This window comes from Panthera onca, chromosome C1 (genome assembly GCF_046562875.1).
Source record: "Panthera onca isolate mPanOnc1 chromosome C1, mPanOnc1 haplotype 2, whole genome shotgun sequence".
Taxonomy (NCBI): Eukaryota; Metazoa; Chordata; class Mammalia; order Carnivora; family Felidae; genus Panthera; species Panthera onca.
Genome location: NC_138346.1, coordinates 221,296,236 through 221,321,672, shown reverse-complemented (window position 1 = coordinate 221,321,672; position 25,437 = coordinate 221,296,236). Strand labels below are relative to the sequence as shown.

Genomic DNA, 25,437 nt, shown 5'->3' with positions numbered 1-25,437 from the left:
CAAGGATGCTGTTCCTGAGAACCAGGTGCCCTCAGCTGCTGAGAAGGGGCAGGCTGGGGAGGGGGCCAGCTTCAGCCTGAGCTGTGCTTGCTCAGACCTCCCGAATCTAAGCAAGAATGACACCCCTCTCAGCTATAAAAAAGAATGAGATCTTGCCATTTGTGACAACACAGATAGACCCAGAAGGTATTGTGCTAAGTGAAATGAGTCAGACAGAAAAAGATAAATACCATGTGCTTTCACTTGCAGGTGGAATCTAAAAAACAAGACAAATGATCAAAAAATAGACTCTTGGGGCACCTGGCTGACTTAATCGGAGCACGCTACTCTTGATCTCGGGGTTGTGAGTTCAAGCCCCATATTTGGTGTAGCGATTACTTAAAAAATAAAATCTTTAAAAAAACAGATTCAAATACAGAGAAACAAACTGGTGGTTGTCAGAGGGAAGGTGGGTGGGGGGCTATGCGAAACAGGCAATGGGGATTAAGAGGTACAAATTTCCAGTTATATAATAAATAAGTCACCGGGGTGCCTGGGTGGCTCGGTCGGTTAAGTGTCTGACTCTTGTCAGTTCAGATCATGATCCTGCAGTTCATGAGTTTGAGTCCCACATCGGGCTCTGCACCAACCATAAGGAGCCTGCTTTGGGATTCTCTCTTTCCCTCCATGTTTGCCCCTCCCCTGCTCACACTCCCTCTCAAAATAAGTAAAATACACATTTAAATTTTTTTTTTAAATTGGGGCAGCTGGGTGGCTCAGTCAGTTCAGCGTCTGACTCTTGGTTTCGGCTTAGGTCATGATCTCGTTGTTTCGTGGGTTCGAGCCCTGCATCGGGCTCTGCGCTGGCAATGCAGAGCCTGCGGGGATTCTCTCCCTCTCTCTCTGCGCCTCCCCTGCTCTCTCTCTCTCCCAAAATAAATAAACTTCATAAATTAAAAAAAATTGTTAAATAAAGTAAAATAAGTCACGATGAAAAGTACAGCACAGGGAATATGCTCAATAATACTGTAATAACTTTGCACCCTGACAGACGGTGGCTACTCCAATCACAGCGAGCACCGTATGGAATTGTTGAACCACTATGTTGTACCCCTGAAATTAATGTAACATTGTACATCACCTATACCTCAAAAATAACAAAAGACACTCTTCTCAAACCTCCTGACTCCATCCAAATGAATCAAGTCAGTATGAATTGAGCCATTCCAAGCAGCTGTGAGGACAAAGGTGGTTGACACAGACATGGCCCTGGCCTCTGGAGCCCACGGAGACCGGTGGGAAAGTGGGGAGAGAATTCCAGCCAGGAGGCTGAGTTCAAAGACACAGAGATCAGAAGGCGCCTGTGTGGCTGAGGAACTGTGTGTGGTCCCCGACAGAGCCTGAGAGACCCTTGGAGGGTCCTCACTGCAAATCTCCCTTTGGCAACAGCGTTAAGACATTACCAGAAACAGGAAGTAAAGGTAGCATGGGGGTGCAGGTGGGGGTGGGAAGGACAGGGAGTAAGGCAGGCAGGAAATGGGACACCAGGGATCTGGTCTAGAGTTATCACTGCCCTTTTATGGGAGGAGGGAGAGCATGACAGCCCCAAGTTCCAGGTGATTTCCCCAGGTGGCTCTTTTTCATTTGGCCACACAGGTAGGGAGGACCCTCTCTTTCCTGCAGGGTGTGTGGGCCCCTGCTTTGTACAAACTCTACCCACCCTCCAGCCCTCCCCCCCACCAGGCTTCACATCCCCACCCCACCCCTCTTCTGCACTGAGGCCCTCCCTGAGCAACTGCTCTCCCCCAACCAAGCTGAGCTCCCTGCTCCAGCAATAGACCCTGGGCAGGTCTCTTGCCAAAGAGGGCTTCCCAGGCCTTGTTCAACTGTTCTTTCCCCACAGCCCTGCCAGAGCTGCAGCTCCGAGACAGAGGGACTACTTTGAGGTTCCCCCAGGGCCAGAATCATTGAATGTGTGTATCTCCAAGGCCCACGTGGCTGCCACCATCTAGCACCACTGACCCAGGTCCTTGACTCTCAGGGAGATGGGCAAAGCAGCCAGAGGGCAGGGATGACAGGCTTGGTGGGGACTTGGAAGTCCCTGACAGGTGAGCATGGCTGAGTGTAGGAGAACCAGGTGATTCCCGCCTACGACACGGCCACGGAGGCCACTGGAGGAGCAGCAGACTAACCTCTGTCAGTGACCCACCCTTTCTCCCTGAAGAGCCCTGGCCAAGCAGGAGGCAGGCAACCATCTGATGAACTCGGCTGCAGTTGGGAAATGAATCTTGGCTCAGCCTCAGATGGGCTCAGGGTGAGACACTCCAGTCTCAGCTTATGTGGCTCAGAACACCCCCTCGTTGCACCTGGAGCACAGCCCCCTGCAGCAGCTCAGGAAGACCTGGGACCGCGGGACAGTGACTCCAGGGCTGATGTCCAATGCTGCCTAGTATCACTGCCTGGCACTGTGTGGCTGACACAGTAGGTACTCAGGACAAAGGCATGGGCAGGACCACCCTCCAGTCTTCTCCCACTAGCAGAGACCTCCCCTCCCAGGGCACACGTCAAGACTGCACTCTGGTGGGGGAGTACCCCTCCCCCTCCCACCGCTGGCACTAGGTGTTCTTTGCCAGTCTTGCCCCAGTTCCTTGTCCCCAGGACTCAGACACCCTCTCCTGGGCAGATGCTGCCTTGGGGCTGACTCAGTCCTGGGAGCTTTGTGTTGAAGGAACCAAGAGAACAAAGTAGGAAGTGGACCAGGCCAGTGCTGAAGCTTCAGGGCAAGCTTTTGGCTCTGGCCACAGCTCAGCTGCCCAAGACAAGTGTGTGACTATGTCTCCACCTTCCAAGGTCCACAGAAGTGGGAGTGGGGTAAAGTACCTTAAAAAAACAAAAACAAACAAACAAACATCTTGCCCAATGACGCTGCACAACTGCTTTCCCACGCTGGGATACATTCTGGGAAACGTGATGACTGTCACCTTGCCGCCTGAGCCTCCTGAGGGGCCTCTCACCGCCCCCCCCCCCCCCCCAGGAGGGTCGCTGGCCTCTGAACCGTCGCAGGCGCACCAGCCAGGCTGGGCGGGCGGGGAGGGGGGGGGGGGGCGGGAAGGGAAGAAGGGAAGGGCCGACCCAAGGGTGCAGACTGTGGGGAAGAGCCACCCGAAGTCCCGCCCCTGAGGTCCAGCGCAAAGTAACCAGCAGACCGCCCCCACCCCCAGCTAAGCGCTGAAAGAGACGTCAGACTAGACTCTTCACAAGGACAAAAAAAGATAAAAACTCTCTCAACGTGGGCCCTGGAAACAAATACTCTGGTCCACTCCCGGCAAAGGCCGCGGCCCTAGAACGGGGTGCAGCTTCCGCTACAGTCCTCACCGCAGCCACGGCCTCCAGGGCGCGCCCCGGCCCTGCAGGCCAGCCCTGGGGGCGGCGAGGGGCGCCCCGGTCAGGCCCGGCGGGAGCCGCAGCGCCAAGACCGACCCGGGGCGCGGCAGGGGGAAGAAGGGACCGTCAAAGGCCGCGAGCGGCGGGCAGCCGTAGACCTGGGCCGGGGGGACCGGGCGGCGCGAGGGCCCCAGCTGGCGCAGGCAGGCCGCCAGGTGGCCCAGCAGGCGAGAACGCACGTCAGCCGGGACGCCCTCGCAGCCGGCCAAGAAGCGATTCACCTCCGCCAGACACTCGTTGAAGCCGGCGCGGTACTTGCCCAGGATGGCGGGGTCAGCGCCGAGCGCAGCTGCGGGGGCGGCAGGGGACAGGCGGTCGGTTCCCGCCGCGGTGGCCCTGAGCGCCTCCCGTCACCTCCCCCTCCCGCGCCCCGCCCGCGCCTCACCTGTCACCTGTACGCGTCGCAGGCTCTGCAAGTGCCTCACGGTCATCTCCAGGATGTCCGCTTTCTCCAGCTTCGAATGGCGGGCGCTCTGGGGACAGGGACGGTGTGGGCGGCTGGCAACACGGCGGCGCGCCGAGGCTCCCGGCACCCGCCCCCCCCTCCGCCCCTCGATCCCACCTCCCGACCCCGACTCACATCCTTCCTGAAGGCATCCAAGACGAGGGTCTTGAGCTGCGCGAGGCTTTCGTTGATGCGCGCTCGGCGCCGCTTCTCCATGACCGGCTTGGAGGACTGCGGGCCGGGCTGTGGCTGAGTCCCGCGTGCGTCCGCCCCACCCCACGCCCCCCACCCCGCGCCCGGCAGGTCCCCACCTTTCGGTGTTCCGCCGCGCTCCGGGGCTTAGCCGGCGCTCCGGCCGGCGGCGAGGCTCTTGGCTTCCCCGAGGTCTCCGCGGGCATGGTGCGCCCCCGCGCCTCCGGGCCCGCGCGGAGCGTCGCCGGCCGCCGGGCTACTTAAGGCGGCGCGGCCGCAGGGCGTGTGAACTCGGCTCCGCATTCTTTCCCACGCTCGCGCCAGCCAATGAGCGGCTGCGCTCCCCCTCCCCGCTCCCCCCAGCACACTCGCGGGCTGCGCGCGGGGCCGCCCGCCCCCGGCCCCCGCCAAACGTCAGTCAAGCCTGCGCTCCGGGCCCGCGACAAAGGCCACTGGAGGCGCCCTGCCCGCGCCCGCCTCCAGCTAGGCCGGGACGACGCGGGAAGGGCGCCTGCCCCCGCCTCTGCAGCCGCGGCCGGAGCCGTACGCCTGCGCCGGGCCTCTCCGGCCCGCCCCGGGCAGCGGGCCCCGCCCCCCTCCCCGGGCGGGGCGGAGTCGGGGTGGCGGGGGGGCGCGGAGTTCACGGTGGGCGGCGCGGGAAATCTGAAAGGAGAATTCTCCAGGGGAAATGGTTCAGACGCCCCACCCCCGCCCGCCCCGGGATTGGTGAGCCTTAGTCCACAGGCCTCCCGTTTTCCTCCGCCATCGCCAGTCCCCACCAGGGCTTAGGGTCTCATCTGACCTGCCACGCGCTTAGCCTCCCGGAGTCCCCACGGCCCGCACACCTCCTCAAGGCCTGTGACACAGTGAACACCAGCCACTGGGCAGGACAGAGGTCCGCTGCCCAAAGTCATGAGGCAGGCAAGGTGGCGTCACGGGACATTTAAATTGTGACATAGAACCAATGAGGGTGCTGCTGCAGGTAGAGGGATGTCACCAGTCACGCAGGAAGATGTAAGGATGTCACCTGGTCAGGCTGGCGATGCCACCAGATAATCAGAGGTGATATCTCTGGTGAAGGTACATGGTGATAGCCCAGACAAGGGGAGGTCATGGGGCTGGTGATGTCACATTCGTCTAGATTACCCAACAGCAAAGTAGGGCTCACAAAAAATGAGGAACAGTTACTAAAGTCTGCTTATTTCAGGGGTGCTGGGGGCTCAGTCAGTTGACCGTCTGACTTCGGCTCAGGTCCTGATCTCGCCTTGGTGAGTTCCAGTCCCGCATGGGGCTCTGTGCTGATGGCTCAGAGCCTGGAGCCTGCTTCTGATTCTCTTCTCTCTCTCTCTCTCTCTCTCTCTCTCTCTCTCTCTCTGCCCCTTCCCTGCTCAAACTCTGTTTCTGTCTCTGTTTCTGTCTCTCAAAAACTAAAATAACACATTAAAAAATTGTCTCTTGGGGCGCCTGGGTGGCTCGGTCGGTTAAGCGTCCGACTTCGGCTCAGGTCATGATCTCACGGTCCGTGGGTTCGAGCCCCGCGTCGGGCTCTGTGCTGACAGCTCAGAGCCTGGAGCCTGTTTCAGATTCTGTGTCTCCCTCTCTCTGTGACCCTCCCCCGTTCATGCTCTGTCTCTCTCTGTCTCAAAAATAAATAAACGTTAAAAAAAAAAATTTAAAAAAAATTGTCTCTTTCTCTTAAAAAAAAATGTGCTATTTCAAAGTGATATAGTGGGAAAAACAGGACTATGTTTATCTTCCTGTTCCATATTGTTTTCATTTTGGGGGCTTTTTTGGTGGGTTTTGTTCTGGTTTGGGTTTTTGTTTTTTGTTTGGTTTTTGGTTTTTTAAGATTTTATATTTAAGTAATCTCTACACTGAAGGCGAGGCTCAAACTCACAAACCAGAGATCAAGAGTCGCAGGCTCTACTGACCAAGCCAGCCAGGTACTGTGATATTATTTTCATTTTGAATTATATTGCTGGCCTATACTCTTTCGAGTACTCAGAGTCTCCAGTCCACTGTGGCCTGATGGCAGTGTTGCCATCCATCCCACAGACATTTCTGGGGCTCACTGTGGGCCTGGCCAGCCCTTGGGGTGGGGGAAGCCTATCCTGGGGCTTCTAATCTGGTGGATGACAGGGCAAGCAAAATAATCATTCCTTTGGAAGTGATAGAAAGAAATGGGTGGGCTGCTGGGAGAGAAGAAATCTTTCTTTTCACCTCACGTCAAGGTGGGATCTTCTGGGGAGAATGCAGCTTTGCAAGGCCCCAGGGTGAGGGAGTGGCATCCCTAGAATTCGAAAGGGACCACAGAGGCCAAGGGAGGAGGGGAAGGGGCGGGCAGAGGCTTCTGGCTCCAGAAAGGATCTGAGAGCCTCAGGGGCCTTTTCTGAGCAAGGCAATGAGCCAAATGGCAGCTCGGAAAGGGTTGCCTCCACTGTTATGGGTCTCCATAGTGAGTGTTGTTGGTGCTGCCCCCTGACCCAACACCCATTCCTGGGGTCCTACTTTGGGGTCCCATCCAGAGGCCTTCGTCCCATTCCGAGGCTGATTCTAGTGTAGTGCCAGGCAAAGATTGCCCCTGCCCTCTACCGATGCCTCCCACAGTCGGCCTGGGGTGCAGGGATGGGGCAGGGGGCAGCTAAAGTTCTCCCCACCACACAGTCGCATACGGGCACCCAGATGAGGCTACCCATTCCCCTTTCCGGCCTCAGAGGAGCACGTGGGAGTGGAGGGGGCATTGGAAAGCTGCTGGGGTCAGGCAAGGTTCTTCCGAAGGGGACCCCACCCCCCCACCCTGCTAGCACGAAAAGCCTGGGAGCGAGATTGGTCTGTCAGTACAGGCCTGGCTCAGACTAGTCTTGCTGTCGAGGACTTGGAGGTCATGAGGATTCCAGAGGACAGAAGCCCTCGGGCGCCCTCGGTGGCCACTGGCGCCTCCTCCTCTTTCCAGGAGTGATGGAGGAAGCTGCCTCCAGGACCAGATGTGGGTGGGCTCTGGGAGGCCCCTAGCCTCCTGTGGAGGCCAGATAGGCAGGGGATTCAGACTGGAAGGAGAGGCCTGAGGAACTACGTTTTTGGCCATTCTTTCTCTCACTAGTTGTTAGATGGGCTGACTTACCTTCCTATACCTGCGTCCTCGCCTGTAAAATGGGTCATCTTTCTATTTATTCCAGGATTATTGGGAAGATGAATGAGACCCTATTCTGAAAGCGCACAGCACGTAGAGAGAACTGGGTACATGTCAGCTACCTTGTTGTTACTTCCCCAGGGGAGCAGGTGGGAGACAACTGGACAGAGGGGAGACTGAGGCAGGGGGAGACAACTGGATGAGGGGAGACCGAGGCAGGGGGAAACAACTGGGTAGAGGGGAGACCCAGGCAGGGGGAGACAATTGGATAGAGGGGAGACAGGCAGGGGAGACAACTGGGTAGAGGGGAGGCCCAGGAAGGTGGAGACAACTGGACAGAGGGAAGACTGAGGCAGTGGGATGCCTGTCCTCAGCTTCATCATGTGCCCCACAGTGCTCTCTACACTCTGAGCACGCCCTAGGCTCATCCTCAGACACTGGCCAGAGAGGGAAGCAGGCCCCCACCCAGGGTCTCCAGGGGCCTGTGTCTTGGCCTTCCCAGCCCCAGCCAGCCAGGAGCCCTCTCTAGGCCAGAGCTTTCCCAACGGCACTTTCCTCACTGTGTCTTTCCCACAGGGCCGCACCCCCGCTATCTGTATGGTCTTGTCTCTCTGGGCCATTGTCCCTCAGACTGCCTCTGCAAGGAAGCACAGACTGGTGCCATGGAAAGCCCGCAAGGAGAGGTCCCATGGAAAGGCCTGGCGTAGGTATTGTAGCCAATAGCCCAGTCGTCTCACGGCAAACACGTGAGTGAACCCCTAACCCGAAGTTGCCATGCCACCCACTTTATGTTTTCCCAGCTACCCTGTGTGCTCTGCTCCAACTGTTTTTAACTTTTTTTAATAGTTCATTTGTTTTTGAGAGAGAGAGAGAGGGAGCGACTGAGCGCAAGTGGGGGAGGGGCAGAGAGAGAGAGGGGGACAAAGGAACCAAAGCAGGCTCTGTGCTGGCAGCATAGAGCCTGCTACGGGGCTCAGACTCACGAATCATGTCATCACGACCTGAGCTGGAGTCAGGTGTTTGCCTGACTGAGCCCCCCAGGCCCCCCTCTGTTCCAATTCTTGATTCACAGGACAGTTGTTTACTGTGACATCTTGAGATCATTTGCTACGGTAGTAGGAACTACCTATAGGAATAGGTAGTAGGAATAGGTAGTAGGAACTACCTATAGGAACTACCTATAGCTGGATGGACCAAGCCCTGGACCCTGGGAGAGGGGCCCTTTCCTCCCACCCACCTCTTCCTCGATGTCCTCATTCCCTATTTTCTTCAGCTTTCTTAATTTTTTGAAGTTTATTTATTTATTTTGAAAGAGTGAGAGAGAGCTCGCAGGCGTGCACGAGAGAGGGACAGAGAGAGAGAGAGAAAGAGAAAATCCTGAGCAGGCTCTGTATCAGCACAGAGCCCGATGCAGGCCTTGATCTCATGTGAGATCAAGGTCTGAGCCGAAACCAAGAGTCAGATGCTTAACTGACTGAGCCCCCCAGGCGCCCCTCCAACCCTTACAGAGGCTCAGTGGTTTTGAGCCCCGGCTTTCCATCTGATGAGGTGCTTCTTGGAGCCATCAAAGGTCAGCTGTCTGTCTTTTGTACCCAGGCCCAAGTGGGCCAAGCCCCAGGTGGCTGATGGTCCAGCGGGCATCGCCGGGGCCCGCTGGTGGTCGTGCGGAGTGGGGGGGGGGGGGGGGGGCAAAGCAAGATAGTCAGTGTGGGAGTTTGTGGGGAAAGACAGAGGTATCTTCTAGGCCAGACCTGGGACTCCAGCCTTGTGGGCAGGAGGTCTCACATAGGCCACTGTGAGCATTCCACATGACGGTATTCAGCCAATGTCCCTTGAGGGCCTGTGAAGTGCTGTCTACCGGTAAACAGCCCCCATCCCCCTCCACCACAAATTTTGACATGGGGTTAACAACTGTATTTACACCCTGCCCCTCACATTCCTCGGGCGCATGGATTCCAGAACATCAGAGACACCACAGACCCACCACCTGCCCCTGTCCCCCCCCCCCCCCCCCCCCCCGCCCCGTGTACCCTCTTCTCCTGCCAAGAGACGGCAGCCCATTGGCTCGGGCAGCTGGGACCAGAGCTGTCCAGTGACCAGGCTGGAACTGTTGCAGTTTCTCTCCTGCAAGGTGGGAGTTAGGGGCTGAGTCTTTTATTGGTGTTTGCTGGAATTGTAAAGTGACAGAGGCCAGGGCTGATGGGATCCAGGATGCAAGATAGAGGTGAGGGAAGCATAATGCCCAGGACCCAGGCAGAGGCCAGGAGCACAGGCCGCGGACGCTGTTTGACATTCCAGGACGACCCTCATCTTCTGTGGCCAGAGGGGCATCTTCGTCCCTTACAGGACCTGGAACTGACACACCTTCCCTCAGCTCCCAAATACTTCCCCCCAGCACCCGCTGAATGACAGCACCGCCCCCCAGCACCCGCTGAGTGACAGCACTGACCCCCAGTACCCGCTGAGTGGTCAGGGTGTTATCAATGCTTTCACCCAAATCTGAGCACCGACACCTCTCTACATTTGGGAGGTGACAGAAGCCCCTCCGAGCTCTGTCTGCACGGGACGCTGCCTGGCCCACTGGCTCCCCCCGGTGCTGCTGTTCATTCTTCTTGGACCGCTGCACCTGGTGAGAGGTGAGCTTCCTTGTGCCTCCTCTTTGGCACTTCCAGACCCGTCTCTTTCCTAGCACAAAAGCCCCAGATTTGAACCTCATATCATCAGATCTTAACTTGTTGGAGTTGCCTGCATGCCTGGGGGCTTCCCTAAAATCCTTCCTGTTTTACTCCTGATTCCCTGTCACTTTCCCCAACCACTCCTGTCATAGTTCCTGGTGATCTCCGAATCCACAGGGGATTCTCCAACCTTCTGTACATCCTCCCCTTCAGCAGTCCTGTCACCTTCCCAGCTGGCCACTCGCTCCCCTGGCCAGGGTCCTTCTCACAACCGCAGCCTCTCCACAGTCTAACCTCAAGGCCCACATTCTCTGACGAGTTCCCGACCTTGCAGCTCATGCCCTCCACTCCCCTTTAGCCCCGCCGAGATCTGCGGTCCTTGGATAAGACCCAGGTTAGTACTTTCTCACCCCCTGATGGCCTTTCCCTCCTCTGTATCAAGAGAGACTCTCCAGATCAGCCACTGTGCCTGCTCCCTAACCCTACCCCCCTCCTCCTGCTTCATCGTATTCACTTGGCCAAACCATAACCCATGTTAAATCCCAGCTATCTTTGTGTCTTTGTTCCTTCTCACAGTTGGTGGATCTGGGCGGTGCTGGTGGCTTCCCCAGGGCCCCACTCATGCTGTCAGCTGAGGGTCAGCTAGGCTGCGGGGATACAAGTGGCACTATGTATGGACACGTGGGGTTGTGGTCACCGGGCTTCTGGCGCTCTGCCCCGTGGCCCCATCCTGCCCAAGCCGGACCAGTTTCCTCACGTGGCTTGGCCAACATTTCAGAAGGATGAAGCGGAAACTCAGGGTCTCTTGAGGCCTGGGCTACAGAACTCACACGGTGAAACTTCTGCCAACATTTCATCAGCTGAAGCAGGTCACGAGGCCAGCCAGATTCAAGAGTGAGATGCCGTGGCCGTGTTTCTCTATCAGTCACGTCAATCTTCTGACATCCTGTAGCTGCATGTGGCCAGAGAGGCCCCGAGCCACTGATCAGCCTTGCCTTACACTCTGGACCACGGGCCTCTCGTGGCTCTGATGCTGCCCAGGCGTCTTACGTTTCCTGGCCCCTCCCCAGCGTGCTCCTGAACAGCTCTAGCACACTTTTGGTCTCTCTCCCACAGTGCCTCCGCCCTGTCCTGCTCTCATCTGATATGGAGCTGAGGACACACAGGCCTGCAGATCACACGTCCTTTGGTTGAGCCCCGTGCTCTGCGTGTACTGGTGCTTCCCGCACGAGGCTGGTACCTGGCACCATCCCCTCTCTCTGCACCCTCAATCCCTCTCCCTGTGCATTCATTCCCATTTTGCTGTTCAGGGTTAGAAAAGCACACACGGCATCAACTTATCAGGTCCCCACCTCACTTTCCATCTACCGCTGCTGCTCTGTGGCAAAGGTCCCAGAGCGACCACCTACCTCGTGAACCCATTTCCTCTCCTCCCTTCTCTCCAACTCTCTCCCGGTCTGCCAAGACTCTATGGACACCAAGCTCACCAAGGTCACCAGGATGTCCCTGTGGCTGATCTAGTAGTGACGAGGTGCCTACACATCCCTCACTGCTTCTTAGACCTGTCAACCCCTGATTGCCCTCCTGCCTCACTGCCACTCCTTCTGCCTTTCTGATTTCTCCATGAGTCCTCACTCTCTCTGTGTGTCCCCACTCCCTTGCACACCTCACTGAGGCTCCTGCTGGTAGCACTCCAATTGGTATCCACAGCCTGGGCTTACCCATGAACCCCAGGCTGTATCCTTTACCTGATTTTAAGTCTAATAGGCATTTCGACCGCAACATGCCCATAACCAAGTTCCTGATAGTGTCCTATGGTGTTGGATTTTGACTGATGCTCTTAGTTTCACACCCAACCTGGAGTTCCCACCCACTAGGAGGCCCTGACCACAGGGGCACAGGTGAGGAGGTCAACCTCCCTCTGGACTACTTTTGACCTGCCTCTGCCCTGCACAGCCCCAGCCTCTTCTCTCCGGCCCAGCCTCTCCCCTGCACTGACTAGCAGGTGTCTTCATGTTCTCCTGTGTAGCCTCAGGCTTCTGATGCCTTCTGAATAAGTCTTTACACTGATTTCTCTGTTTAGACAACCGGGGCGGGCAGTGTCTCTGCCTGGTGATTGGGCCTGACTGAGGCTCCCTGCCTCCTCTGCGTCGGACCTTTCTTGGAATTCTCAGACCAGCATTCTGCCGTCACGCTTAACACTGGGAGTCCACTCCCCACGCTGGCCCATCAGGCCCTACTGCAGCTCTAGCTCCCTGATATATCCGAACGCCACTTCTGGCCATTTGCTCTCCTGCCACTGACTGTGTCACCTCACCTTTCGCCTGGATTTTCACAGAATCTCCTGATTGGTCTCCAGCTCCCTTCCTGACCCAAGGTCTTTCACTTCATGCAGCCGTCCTGATGATCTTGTCAGGCCTGAGTGGAATCAGGCCAGGACCCTCCATGGTGAAAGCCTGGTGTGTTCAGTGGCCATCCACATGCCCTACTTCTCTGCATCCACTCTCCAGCCTCACCGCCTCGCTCATGTGCAGACACACTCCTGCCTCAGGGCCTTTGCAGCATCTGTGTCTCTGCCTGGGAAGCTCTTCCCTCCCTGAGGTGTTTACTCAAAGGCCACTTTGGTATCTCCTCTCTGCCTCCCCCACTTCAGGACTTACACTCCCCCCTTTCCTGCCCTTTCTCCTTCCTGCTTATCCCTGTCAACAACGTGTGCCATCTGCACCTCCCCATCCCGTGTGATGTCTGTCCACCACACTAGAACGTGAGCTCCATCTTGTCCAGGGTAGTACCTGGCATGTAGCCTTGTACTCTGTAAAGACGTGTTGGCCAAATGAATGAGTGACAGAGGTGGTATCTCCCAACATCCAGGCAATGATACCGTCTTTTCCCAAAATCAGTGTGGTGACCGTTCCACTGGCATCTGAGCAATGGAGGGATACCTTACGATATCTGATGTCAAAATATGATTTTCAAGGCAAAAAAATCCCAAAAGGCAAACACGACTCCCATGCAAATGCAGAGCGAGCCCATGTCCAGTGTCTGTTTAGCTCACCAAAGAGGAAACCAACAGGTTCCAAGAGGCTTTGAGGGAGGAGTACAGGTCAGTACAACACTGGCAGATGTCACATGGGGCGGCAAGACTGTGTTTCTCCGGGATTGATGTCCCCTGTGTCTGGTGGGACGGATGTCTACACCGTATTAACTTGTAACTTCAAGGATATCAGCAAAGGCACCTCCAGAGAGACCTTCAAGGATAGGAAGGATCCTTGTGCCTGATTTCCAAGTTGAGGATAATTTTCTTAACACTAAGAACTGGTGGCCTCTCCCCCAACCATCCCACCTGAGTCTCCTCCTCCCCACTTTGGCCCCAAGGCCCAGATCCCAACCAGGTAGAGTGAAGGATTGTGTGGTGTGGCTCAGGGCAAGGGCTAGACTTCTTGGGGTATCAGGGCTTTGTCTCCTGAGGCGAATTCTGCGGAGAGGGAGGATACGATGGCTGATCCTTCCTTCTCTTCCCCCTCCCACCTCTTCCTCTTCCATCGAAAGCGTGTGCGGAACAGGTCGGGCCCACAGATGCATCCCATTGGATTTTCTGTTTTGTGTCCTTCGCCATCAGCCTTGGGTTGGTCAGGTGCCTGCTGTTTCCCTGCTGGGTCTGGGGTGAAGGGATGAAAGTGTCATTTAGTGGCCAGGGACATTAGGGAGCCTGGTTGGGCACAATCCAAGCCCCTCCTCCCCTTGACGGTACCTCCAGCACAGCGGGCCCTGGGTCTCCACACTGCAGACTCCAGGCCTTGTTTTCATGTGGTCCAGAACTCAGGAGACTTGTCCCTAGCACACAGGTGGCCACATAGGATTACAGGGTGTGTCTGGATCTTGGGGCCATGTGGGGCAGAGTGCAGGTGTGCTTCTTCCTTGCCCTCACCAGCTCCTGTGGGTTTGAACTAAGTCCAGTGCCCCCCACCTTGTTCCTCCCATACCACGGCTCCAAGTCACTGCCTCCCCAGGTTAGCACAACCCCTGCATCTCAGGTCTGCCTTCTACTTCTCTTCCCCCACCCCCACCCCCCATAGGCCATCCCTGTAGCAAAAGGAATCTTTCTCATCTGCAGACTATCTCTTGACTTCCCTGAGGACCGACCACCCCTATCCCAGAATCTGTTTGGAGGAGAACCGGACATGGGGCTGTTTGAGTGTCCCTCTAGGATAGCTGGTCAGTGTGGGGATAGCAGCTTTATTTCCACTCTCTGTCCTCCACTGAGTCCTGTTTTCCCTAGACACCCATTACAAGGAGCTGTGGCTAGGAGAGGGATGTGTCCACCGAGTGGGTGGTGAGGCTCTTGCATGAGAAGGGATGGGGTCCAGGACAGTGAGGTTGTGGCCCAGGTCAGGGGATCCTCGGCCTTCCTAGTGCTGGGTGGAGAAACAGAGTGGCACTTTTCCCTCAGAGCACGGAAAGGAGGGGCTGCCTATTTAATGAGCTCAGCCAGCAGATATTTACAACTAATTAGACTTCAACAATAAGTGGAAATTTGGCCCACCCAGTGTCTCTGGCAACACTTTTCCTGGTCAGCCACGGTGACCAACAAGCTCTGTGCCACTTTCTCAGCAAGTCATGGTGTGCCTGGGCTTCCAACATCTGTCTATCAGGAGGTCTGTGGGGGCAGCCCACCCTCATCATTCCACAGTGCATGACCTTCGAGCTGTGACCAAAGGCCCTTAGCTAATCAGACGTCATCCAGGATGATCGTCTCAGGGAGCAGTGGTTGGCCAGGTGGAAAGGTAGGGGAAAGGAATCAGATCTGAATGAGAGCAAAGATTGTTGTGTCTCATTAAAAGGTAAACTCAAGGGGCGCCTGGGTGGCGCAGTCGGTTAAGCGTCCGACTTCAGCCAGGTCACGATCTCACGGTCCGTGAGTTTGAGCCCCGCGTCGGGCTCTGGGCTGATGGCTCGGAGCCTGGAGCCTGTTTCCGATTCTGTGTCTCCCTCTCTCTCTGTCCCTCCCCCGTTCATGCTCTGTCTCTCTCTGTCCCAAAAATAAAATAAACGTTGAAAAAAAAAAATTAAAAAAAAAAAAAAAAAAAAAAGGTAAACTCAAAAATAAACTCAAAATGGATGAAAAGGCCTAAATGTAAGACAGGAAGCCATCAAAATCCTCGAGGAGAAAGCAGGCAAAGACCCTTTTGACCTTGGCCACAGCAACTTCTTATTCAACATGTCCCTGGAGGCAAGGGAAACAAAAGCAAAAATGAACTACTGGGACCTCATCAAAATAAAATCTACAAAGCGCTGCACAGTGAAGGAAACAACAAAACTAAAAGGCAACCGACAGAATGGGAGAAGATATTTCCAAATCACATATCAGATAAAGGGTTAGTATCCAAAATCTATAAGAACTTATCAAACTCAACACCCAAAAAACAAATAATCCAGTGAAGAAATGGGCAAAAGACATGAATAGACACTTCTCCAAAGAAGACATCCAGATGGCCAACCGACACATGAAAAAATGCTCAGCATCACTCATCACCAGGGAAATACAAATCAAAACCACAATGAGATACCACCTCACACCTGTCAGAAAGGCTAACATTAATAACTCAGGCAACAGCGGATGTTGGCGAGGATGCAGAGAAAGAAGATCTCTTTTGCGTTGTTGGTGGGAATGCAAGCTGGTGCAGCCGCTCTGGAAAACAGTATGGAGGTTCCTCAAAAATTAAAAATAGAACTACCCTACGACCAGCAATTGCACTACTAGGTATTTATCCGAGGGATACAGGTATGCTGTTTCGAAGGGACACATGCACCCCAATGTTTATAGCAGCACTATCGACAATAGCCAAAGTATGGAAAGAGCCCAAATGTCCATCGATGGATGAATGGATAAAGAAGATGTGGGATATATATACAATGGAGTATTACTCGGCAATCAAAAAGAATACAATCTTGCCATTTGCAACTACATGGATGGAACTAGAGGGTATTATGCTAAGTGAAATTAGAGAAAGACAAATACCATATGACTTCACTCATATGAGGACTTTAAGAGACAAAACACATGAACATAAGGGAAGAGAAGCAAAAATAATATAAAAACAGGGAGGGGGACAAAATGTAAGAGACTCTTAAATATGGAGAACAAACAGAGGGTTACTGGAGGGGTTGTGGGAGGGGGGATGGAGTAAATTGGTAAGGGGCATTAAGGAATCTACTCCTGAAATCATTGTGGCACTATATGCTAGCTTGGATGTAAAATAAATAAATAAATAAATAAATAAATAAATAAATAAATAAATAAATAAAAGGTAAAGGTGGTAGATTTGCAACTAATAGAAGAGTCTGGGCTGTGAGACTAAAACCTCTATGAGATAAGAACTGTGGACATTCTTGGAAAGGTTTTTTTATTGTTGCAGTTTTTAGATAGTGAAGGGTTTAAAAATAAAATCAAGTATGTTAAATGACTTGAAAAGTTTTAAAGGTTTAAGGAAGTTTAAGTTAGTTTGTAAATGAGACAAAATATTAACTAAAGGTCCCCTTATAAGTGACCGTTATAATTTCATAAGTAGAATATTAATGTTTGAGACTAGAACTTATATATTTGTGGCCATATTATTAGGTGCATACAAGTTTACAGTTATTTTCTTTTACCAGTGAACTCAAGCTTTTATTGTTACCTTCTGTATCTCTGTGACACTTTGCATATAAAGTTTCTTTGTTGATATGTTAATAAAATTGTTAATACGGCTACAACTGCTTCATTTTAGTTAATAGTCATGTGGTATGTTTCTTCCCATCCTTCTACTTTCAAATTTCTTGTATCCTTATGTTTCAGGTGATTCCTGTCTTCTGTAAGCTACATAAAATTAGGTTATTTATTTTTTTTTTTTTTAAATTTTTTTTTTTCAACGTTTTTTATTTATTTTTGGGACAGAGAGAGACAGAGCATGAACGGGGGAGGGGCAGAGAGAGAGGGAGACACAGAATCGGAAACAGGCTCCAGGCTCCGAGCCATCAGCCCAGAGCCTGACGCGGGGCTCGAACTCACGGACCGCGAGATCGTGACCTGGCTGAAGTCGGACGCTTAACCGACTGCGCCACCCAGGCGCCCCAAAATTAGGTTATTTTTAACCAGCCTGACAATACTGGTCATTTAGTCCCCCTGGATTTCAGACTTCTTGCCATTGTTTCAAGCCCCCCAGTCTGTGGCAGTTTGTTATGACAGCCCCAGGAACTGAGACAGGTTATGTCAGTTTGTTTCCTTAATGACTTTGCATTTAGTTCCTCCTATCAAAAGCAGGAAGACAACTGCTTCCCAACAATGGGATGAAGTAACTAAAAGAAAACGAAGAGTCTAGTGCCATTATGTCAGTATTAAGAAATCAGAAGACATTGGGGCACCTGGGTGGTTCAGTTGGTTGAGCGTCTGACGTCTGCTCAGGCTGTGATTTCACAGTCGTGGGTTCGAGCCCCGCATCAGGCTCTGTGCTGACACTTGCTCAGAGCCTGGAGCCTGCTTGGATTCTGTGCCTCCTTCTCTCTCTGCCCCTCCCCCGCTCGTGCTCTGTCTCTCTGTCTCTCTCAAAAATAAATAAACATTTAAAAAATTTAAAAATATATTTTAAGGAATAAGGAAAAGGGAATTAAAAAAAAGTTAACACATCCTACTCTCACCATTTTGTAACCTGCTTCATTCAAATAGTATATCATAAACATTTTTCCATATTAATAGATACTTTTATGCAAAACAATTTTTAATGGCTACATGTGTTTCCCATAGCATAATGAATCCATTATAGTATAGAGGGGAATTTAATCAATCCCATATTGTTGAATATTTAGGTTGTTCCCAAATTTTTGCTAATACAAATAGCATATAGCAGGCGTAAGTTAGCTCAAAATAAATAAAATTTAGGTAAATAAGAAAGTAAATAATTTTTGAAATAAAAAAAGTAAAAGAGTGGAAAAATAAATGTTGTGAATATAAATCTTTCCCATCTCATTTCCCCATTTTCACCACCCACCTCCCAAATCTCATAGGACTCCAAAATCGTGAACACACAAAAACCAGAGGGGTTTAAGTTTTCTTCTTTTTATTATTTTAAGTTTATATCTTGACTCATTCCTCGCATAAGTAATATTGGTATTGTAAAAAGAAAACCACAAATGTTTATTGAGATAAAGAATACAGAATGTGAAAATCTCCCCCATCTCCCCCAAATGACCATTGTTAAACACGGTATTGATATCTTCTGATTTCTTTCTTTTTTTTTTTTTTTTTTACATTTATTTATTTTTGAGAGACAGAGTGAGACACAGCGTGAGCGGGGGAGGGGCAGAGAGCCTGTCAGCACAGAGCCTGTCGAAGCGCTCGAACTCACAAACCCTGAGATCATGACCGGAGCCGAGTGGGAAGCTTAACAGACTGAGCCACCCAAGTGTCCCAATGTGTGTTTTTAGCTTTGTTTTTCTGAGGTGAAATTCACGTAACAAAAATGTATCCATTTTAAAGTGTATAATTTAGTGTCAGTATATTTACAACGTTGTGCAACCATTACCTCTACCTAGTTCCAAAACATTTTATCACCCCCAAAAGAGGCCTCATATCCATAAAGCAATCACTCCCTGTTACTGCTCTCATCCAATGCCTGGAAATCCCTACTGGGCCCTATGGATTTGCTTATTGTGGGTATTTCATATAAATAGAATCATATAATACGTGGCCTTTTGTATCTGTCTTCTTTCACTTAGCATAATGTTTTCAAGGTTCATCCGTGTTGTAGCAGTTATCAGTACTTTATTCCTTTTTATGGTTCAGTAACATTCTATTGTAAGGGTGTATCGTGTTTTATTTCTGCATCCATCTGTTGATGGATTTGGTTGTTCCCACAGTTTCTACCTTTTGTCTATTGTAAATAGTGGTGCTATGAACATTTGGTTACAATATTTGTTTGAACACCTGTGTTCAATTCTTTTGGGCATATACCTAGGAATGGAATTGCTGGGTCATATGAAACTCCTGTTTAACTTTTTGAGGAGTGACTACACTGTTTTCCACAGTGGCTGGGCCATTTTATATTCCATCAGCAATAATATGATGGTTCCAATTTCTCTACATGCTCCTCAACACTTCCTATTGTTCTTTTTGAATTATTATTATGTTATACTAATATATTATTATTATTATAGTTATGCTATGATAATGGGTATGACATAACATCTCATTGTGATTTTGATTTGAATCTCCCTAATGGCTTTTCCCTAATGGCTAATGAAGTTGAGCAGGTTTTCATGTGGTTTTGGCCATTTATATATTCTACAGAGAAATATCTATTCAAACATTTGTCCAATTTTTAATTGAGTTGCTTATCTTTTTATGGTTGAGTTATAAGAATTCTTTATATATTATGGACACTAGACCCTTATCTGACATATGATTTCCAAACATTTTCTTCCATTTTGAGAACAATCTTTTCACCTTCTGGATAGTGACCATTAGTTCGTTTTTATAGAAAATAAGAGATACATCTCTTTCATTTAAAAAAACAAAACAAAACAAAACAAAACAAAACAAAAAAAACTATCTGAGGAAACATTGTCCGAAACCAATGGTGATTATCTCTGGGTAGTTTGGATTGCCACTCTTTTGTTATTTCTGAATCAAATGTGGCAATGTGTTCCGTACTTACTAATTTTGCAAATTGGTAAATGGAAAGTGAAAGTTCTAATCGTTAGCTCGTGTTATTGCGACTTCTGTGCATCTTGTAAAGGACCTGAAGTGATGGACATTTAGGGGGTTTCTGAATGCACACAGGGGCAGGGTCCTGAGTGCTGGGGCAAGTGGATAGTCCCGGCTTTTACCCTTGTCATTCTGTTTTGTTTTTGTCACTCACGGGGCACACCTTGGGAAAAGGAAACTGAAACTGAAGCTGAATTCAGCCACTGGTGAGGCTCTCTTCCCGACACTGCCCCCTGACGTGCACAGCTCAGGTTCATAAAAGGGCTGAGCCGCAGGGGAGCTGGAAGCTGAGAGGCAGCCTCCTCGACTGTGCCTGTGGAGGACCTGGTGCCAGAGCCTACAGCCATGGTGAGGGGGGTTTGCCGGGTGGGGGCAGGTGGGCTCTGTACCAGTCGATTTTCCCATTTCATCGCTGGGGTCTCCCAGGGGTGGAGCACTCACTGTGTGCCAGGCAAGTGGAGGTGCTCAGAGCTCCCTCAGGTCCCTAATCGTGCGGGGTAGTGGACAGAGCTCCTTCTGACGCCAGGGTCTGAGTCTTGGAAAGTGTGTTTTGCCCAGCGTTTAACCCCGAGATCCCTGGGCATTGGCACAGAGGGGCATCTTCGTGGGTTAAGGGAGGTGAGGGGATGGTTGCGAGTGGCTGCCTTTCTTCTGGAAATGCTCCTTGCTCGCCTCCAGCACCTGGGGTCCCTTTCCTGGTGGGTGAGGAGGAGAGCAGCATCCCCAGCCCCTAGGAGCTTGCCCTGTGGCCAATGCCATGCATGCAGTGGCTCCAGGACTGATGCCAGGGTCTGTAAGTCTGTGTGATGTCCACAGGGCGGGGACCTGAAGGTGAAAATGCTGGGGGGTGACGAGTTCCTGGTGCCCCTGAGAGACAACATGCTGGCGTCGGAGCTGAAGCAGCAGATCGCCCAGAAAACTGGCGTGCCCGCATTCCAGCAGAGACTGGCCACCCACCCTGGCGGCACAGTGCTGCGCGATGGGATTCCCCTCCTCAGCCAGGGCCTGAGCCCCGGCAGCACGGTCCTGCTGGTGGTGCAGAGCTGCAAGGACCCCCTGAGCATCCTGGTGAGGAACCACAAGGGTCGCACCATTGCCTACGAGGTCTGGCTGACGCAGACGGTGGCTGAGCTCAAGCAGCAGATATGCCGGCAGGAGCATGTGCAGGCCGACCTGTTCTGGCTGACCTTCGAGGGGAAGCCCATGGAGGACCAGCACCGGCTTGGGGAGTATGAACTCACACCCCAGTGCACTCTGATCATGAATTTGCGCCTGCGGGGTGGGTGAGGCAGGACCAGGGCAGCAGCGCGGAGGGCTGCCCACCCAAGTCCCTGACCAAGTGTGGGTAATAAAAGTTGACGCAAAATTAAACGTCTCCTTCCGTTTCTGCCCTCCTCCTTCCCCCAGCACCCCTCGCTTCTGCACCTCTACTGATGAGGCTGGGGGAGGGGCAGAGGAGGAAGTGGGATAAGGAGACCCAGGGTCACCGGGTGGTCACTAGGCTGCATTTGCCAAGTAAGTTAAGGCACAAGTCTAATGAGATCAAAATAGTGACCCACTCCCAGCCACTCCTCGGAGAAACTGAAGATGTCCCCTCACCTTTGAGAAATTAAATTCTAGAGAAAGAAGAAACATATCTGTTGGCGCGCACCCCTACCTCCAGGCTGAGCCTCAGTCAGCCCCTGCATAACTGATTCCCATCCCCCACATCTGGGTCAGCAGACAGTACAGGGAGGGAAAGGTGTGGTCAGGTTCTTACTAGGACCAGCACCCCTGGAAGTGCTCGGAGGGTGAGGCCCTAGGGCCTGCCTGGCTGGGTTGTGAGGCAGGCTCCTCCACTGGCACTCATGGCCCTCCAGAACCCATCAGCCTGCCCTGTCCGGCCTGCACTGGTCCAGGGAGGGGTGTGGGCAGGGCCTTGAACACACACATTACCATCTGGCAAGCTGCTGAATGGAGACTATTCTCCAACAAATATACCTTAATGGAGAGACCATGGCCAGCAGGTGAGGGGCCCCCTGGAATGGGCGATTCCTTCAGTCCAATGTGGAAGAGCTTGTCTCAGATGGAGGGCACGCACCTAATTTGACACAAACTACACCTGCTTCCACGTAGACTGTTTCTCTCTATACCAATTTCCCAGGAATTCCATGGGAGCCAGACTGAGTCAGCTTTGGACACAGGCAAGATGGGGGGTGGGGGGAGAGACACAGAACATACCCATACGCTTCTCTGGGCTAAAGTCCACGACTCTGGGGACTCAGACCTCAGCCTTCAGTCTGTTCAGAGTAATTTGGCTGGAGACCCAGAAGCCCCTTTCTGGTCTGTGGGGGGGGGGGGGGCCGGGAGGGGAGGGGGCGGTCTGTATCTGGGCTGAGAGACTTCTAGGTCTTGCTCATCTGTGACCAATATGTGTAGACAGGCAGCTGTGTGTATGTATGTGGGAGGGGTGCCCTCTTGGTTCCAGGTTCATTTCCTGGGTCCCCACCCTCACTTCTTTGTCATACTACAAATTAGCAGGTGTGAGCATACATCCTTGGGGCCATCCTCCTTCCCTGAACCCCTCCCACCAGGGTCGGGGAGGTAAGGTACCTTCTCCCAGAGGGGCTACTTCCTGCATTGCTTCTGGCTTAGAGATCTGTGGATGGCTTGGGGTGAGGGGGTGTGCCACAGATTCAGCCCTGGACGGACAGAAGGGGTCTCCTCCCCCTCCCCCTCGATCTTCAGCTAAGCTAGGCTCCAAACTGTACTCTCTGGATCTCAGTTGATCCCATGTACCTAGACAGGCTGGGTGGAGAAGGGCCCACCGCGCGGCTGAGGAGGGGGCGTGGCCGGCCGTCCCCTGCTGAGCCGACACAGTCGCGGCTGGACGACAGAGGGAGCCCTCCGCTCTGCAGCCAGGCCGGGGCCGCCCCGGGACCGGGCGGTGGGCGGGTCTGCGCTCCGTTCTGACCAATCACCACAGCCACCGGTCCACATTGGTCCTAGCCGGCCGGGGGCGCGGCCTGCTGGGGCCGCCTCCTCGCCCGAACCTGCTGGGGGTCCCGGACCCGGGCGAGTTTCTGTCCCCAGCTCCCGAGAGGGGCTGTGGTGTGCCATCGAGCTGTTCCCGCCAGGGGAGGGGCGCAGCCCTGCAGGGTCCGAGGGGCGGCGGGGCCCCAGGACCTGGCAGCCCCTTCCCGCGGCCAAGGAGCTCCCGCAGCTCTGGCCCCGGCGCAGCCCGGAGCCCCTTGGAAGTCCCGTCACGTCGCCTCCAGATTATGCATTAACCCGATTGCAGCCGCATTTCCTGGGCGGGGGTGGGGGTGGGGGAGAGACGCCCGCGCAGGAGGGGGAGGGGCGTCCACGGGGGTGCGCCGCAGAAGAGCGAGCACCTCCCGGGCCCGCCCACCACCCCCCCTCCCCCCCGTCCCGTCCGCCCTCCGCCCTCCGCCCTGGCAAGTCGCACCACCCACCTTGGCCCGACCCAGTCCGACCCCCACCCTCCCACCAGCCCGGCCTCCGCCCGGCGTCGCTGTCCCGACGCTTTGTTCGCGGCCGGCGCGGGACGCTGGGCGCCGGGAGGGTAGGGGACCCGCGCGGGCTGGGGAGCTGGGCTGGGGGGGGGGGGGGGCGGGAGGGGGGAGAAGGGGCGGGGAGGGGGCGGGGCTGCCCCGGGTCCCGCCCCCGCGCCGCCCTCGCCCCCGCCGCCTCCCGGGAGCTGCGTCCCGTCCTGTCCAGTCCCGCTCCCGGCGCGGCCAGGCCCGCGCGCTCGCTCGGCCGCCTTCCGCCGTCGTCGGCCCGCGCCATGGCCAGCCTGCGGCCGCCCGGCCCAGCCCTGCTGCAGCCACTGCTGCTGCTCCTGGTCGTGGCCGCGCGCGCCCTGCCCCGCGCAGACGGGACGTGCCCGGAGCGCGCGCTGGAGCGGCGGGAGGAGGAGGCGAACGTGGTGCTCACCGGCACCGTGGAGGAGATTCTCAACGTGGACCCGGTGCAGCACACGTACTCGTGCAAGGTGCGCCCCCGCCGGGACCCCTCGCCCTCGCCCCAGAGAGCCCCTCCTGGAAGCCGGGGCTGGGGGCCTCTTCCTCTGCCAGCCTGCGCCCCTAGCCCGGAGGCCGGCCACCCCACCCCACTGGGACCCCCATCCCAGGCCGTGGGAACGGGCACCAGACGCTCCGCAGCTCTCGCTCCCGCTCCCTTGGCGACCGCCGGGCCCCCGGGTGGGGAGCGGGGTCCCGGAAAACTCGCGAGTGCCGGAGGGAAAGTTCCTGCGGCACCGCTGCGGGCCCACCTCGTGGTGCCAAGGCCCGGGAGACCCAATCGTGTCTGCCCCCACCCCCACCTCCAAACCCACCACCTTACTGGAAGCAAGTGCGCCGTCCCCCAGGGAAACTGTATGGCTATCGCACCCCCTCCCCATCAGCCATAGGAAAGGAACGGGGACAAGGAGAGGTGATGCCTGCTGTTTGGGGTGAAAGTGGGAATTTGGCCTATGGTCAGTGCTGTCACTACTCCCTCCCAGAGGCCTTTACCAGGGCCAGAGGGCGGCGGGGGGGGGGGGGTTCCGGAGAGAGTGGAGTGCACATAGAATCTCCCACCCCCAGGCATCCTGGCGGCGGGTGCTGCAGTGACTAGGTGTGGGGACAGGAGCAGAAAAGTGGGTGGAACCGTTGCTGAGCCTCAGCTGTGGAGGGGTGCAGGGACAGGTGCCCCATCCTGCTCCTGGGAGAACTGGATCCCCCTGGCCACAGGGGAGGGGTGCTGCTCGGCCTCTCCCTCAGCTGGATCTGGGAGTCTCCTGGGTTAGGTATGGTGGGTTTTTCCCATAACACGTTCCTAGGGAGGACTTAGGGGATCCAGGGCCCATCCCCGCTCTGGCCCCTAAAACCACCTCCCTGACCAGAAATCGGATCATTCCTTCTCCATGGAGATGGGCGTGGGGGGGGACAGCTTCTTTCAGATTGGCCTGTGTTGGCTACAGCTGGGATCCCCCGCCCAGCCCCCTCCCCTCCACCACGCCAGGGCACTTTGCCAAGTCCCTGCAGGATTTTCCCGACTTCCTCCCCGCTGCTCCTGGGTGTGGCTGGGGTGGGGGGAGGCGAGGAGAGCGGCCCGGTCCTCTCCCTGCTGGTTATCATCCTCCTGGAGCCTACTGTGTGTCTGGGGTTGGGAGGGACAAGGTTGGACAACCGGGCCACTGGAAGGTGGAGGGAGTCCCTGAGATGCTGCCTGCCTGAGGCTCCCAGCAGGGACCTGGCAGGTGGGCAGGCCACCATTGTCTTTCATCACCCGTTCCAGAAGTCTCAGATCCCCAGAGCTCCTGAGAAAAGGGGCTTCTTCTCAGGGAATGTGTGGTGGACTCGTGTCCCCTGTGCATTTGTCCCCACGGATCTGTTCCTTGGAGAACATCCCAGTGTAGGCTGCAGCTGCTGAGACCCTCCTGTACCCACCCAGCCCCCTCGCTCCCCGGGCTGTGGGTGTCTCAGGGCTTGGTTTGTCAGAGCGGGTACCCTCAGGGCCCCAGGAGTGAGAGTGTGTAGGGTGGGGCTGCCCTGTGCTGCCCAAACTTGATTTCGTGGTTCGGAGGCTGCCTTGACTGCATTCACTGTAGGAGCCTGGCAGGAGGAGGGGCCTTCCACCTCCTGGGGTGTGTGGGGGGGGAGAAGGTGTCTTAGCCCACCCACAGGGCTGCAAGGAGCCAAGCTGGCCCAGAGCCCTGAGCTCGGGGCCCATGGCCCTTACACCCCATTGTCCGTGTTCGCCGCTCCTGGCTGTCCCCAGGGGTGGGCCCAAAGTAGTGGTGGGCAGGTGGAGAAAGTAAGGACGTGGAAAGCAGGCACCCAGGCCAGGT

General features: G+C 54.5%; 3 protein-coding genes and 2 long non-coding RNA genes across 12 annotated transcripts in view; 4 read left to right on the top strand and 1 right to left on the bottom strand.

Annotated features, from left to right (window-relative positions):
- Window positions 1-3,232: 3,232 nt before the first annotated feature.
- HES4 (hes family bHLH transcription factor 4) lies at window positions 3,233-4,941 on the bottom strand. Of its 3 annotated transcripts, none has more exons than XM_060625021.3 (4): window positions 4,863-4,941; window positions 4,004-4,099; window positions 3,809-3,896; window positions 3,233-3,712 (listed from the first exon to the last, which is right to left on the bottom strand). In XM_060625021.3, exons 2-4 carry the CDS (start codon window positions 4,082-4,084, stop codon window positions 3,351-3,353), a joined length of 531 nt encoding a protein of 176 aa, XP_060481004.1. In that variant the 5' UTR covers window positions 4,085-4,099; window positions 4,863-4,941; the 3' UTR covers window positions 3,233-3,350. The 3 variants fall into 3 exon arrangements, with proteins under 3 accessions (XP_060481004.1, XP_060481002.1, XP_078308696.1); XM_060625019.3 differs by lacking the exon at window positions 4,863-4,941 and adding an exon at window positions 4,180-4,392; XM_078452570.2 differs by lacking the exon at window positions 4,863-4,941 and adding an exon at window positions 4,213-4,316 and having other exon boundaries at window positions 4,004-4,100.
- A 132-nt stretch (window positions 4,942-5,073) lies between these two features.
- On the top strand, window positions 5,074-8,288 carry LOC132674662 (uncharacterized). Of its 2 annotated transcripts, XR_013557740.2 has the most exons (4): window positions 5,074-5,328; window positions 5,941-6,003; window positions 7,237-7,297; window positions 7,767-8,288. It is a non-coding gene; the product is annotated as an uncharacterized LOC132674662 (long non-coding RNA). The 2 variants fall into 2 exon arrangements; XR_009608580.3 differs by having other exon boundaries at window positions 5,074-6,003.
- Window positions 8,289-9,264: 976 nt separating this feature from the next.
- On the top strand, window positions 9,265-14,716 carry LOC132677373 (uncharacterized). The gene is made up of 2 exons (XR_009609282.3): window positions 9,265-10,259; window positions 10,442-14,716. It is a non-coding gene; the product is annotated as an uncharacterized LOC132677373 (long non-coding RNA).
- Window positions 14,717-19,819: 5,103 nt separating this feature from the next.
- On the top strand, window positions 19,820-20,975 carry ISG15 (ISG15 ubiquitin like modifier). Its single transcript, XM_060626352.3, has 2 exons — window positions 19,820-19,952; window positions 20,421-20,975. The coding sequence occupies exons 1-2, from the start codon at window positions 19,950-19,952 to the stop codon at window positions 20,889-20,891; spliced, it is 474 nt and encodes a 157-aa protein (XP_060482335.1). The 5' UTR covers window positions 19,820-19,949; the 3' UTR covers window positions 20,892-20,975.
- Window positions 20,976-23,231: 2,256 nt separating this feature from the next.
- Window positions 23,232-25,437, top strand: part of AGRN (agrin) — a 34,578-nt gene continuing 32,372 nt past the window's right edge. For 3 of the 5 annotated variants that reach the window (XM_078452567.2, XM_078452566.2, XM_078452565.2), the window contains exon 1: window positions 23,233-23,598. In XM_078452567.2, the coding sequence (XP_078308693.2) occupies window positions 23,392-23,598 (207 nt within the window). In that variant the 5' untranslated portion in view covers window positions 23,233-23,391. Of the gene's footprint in view, window positions 23,599-25,437 lie in introns of all 5 variants that reach the window. The other 2 variants (XM_078452568.2, XM_078452569.2) reach the window with 2 other exon arrangements.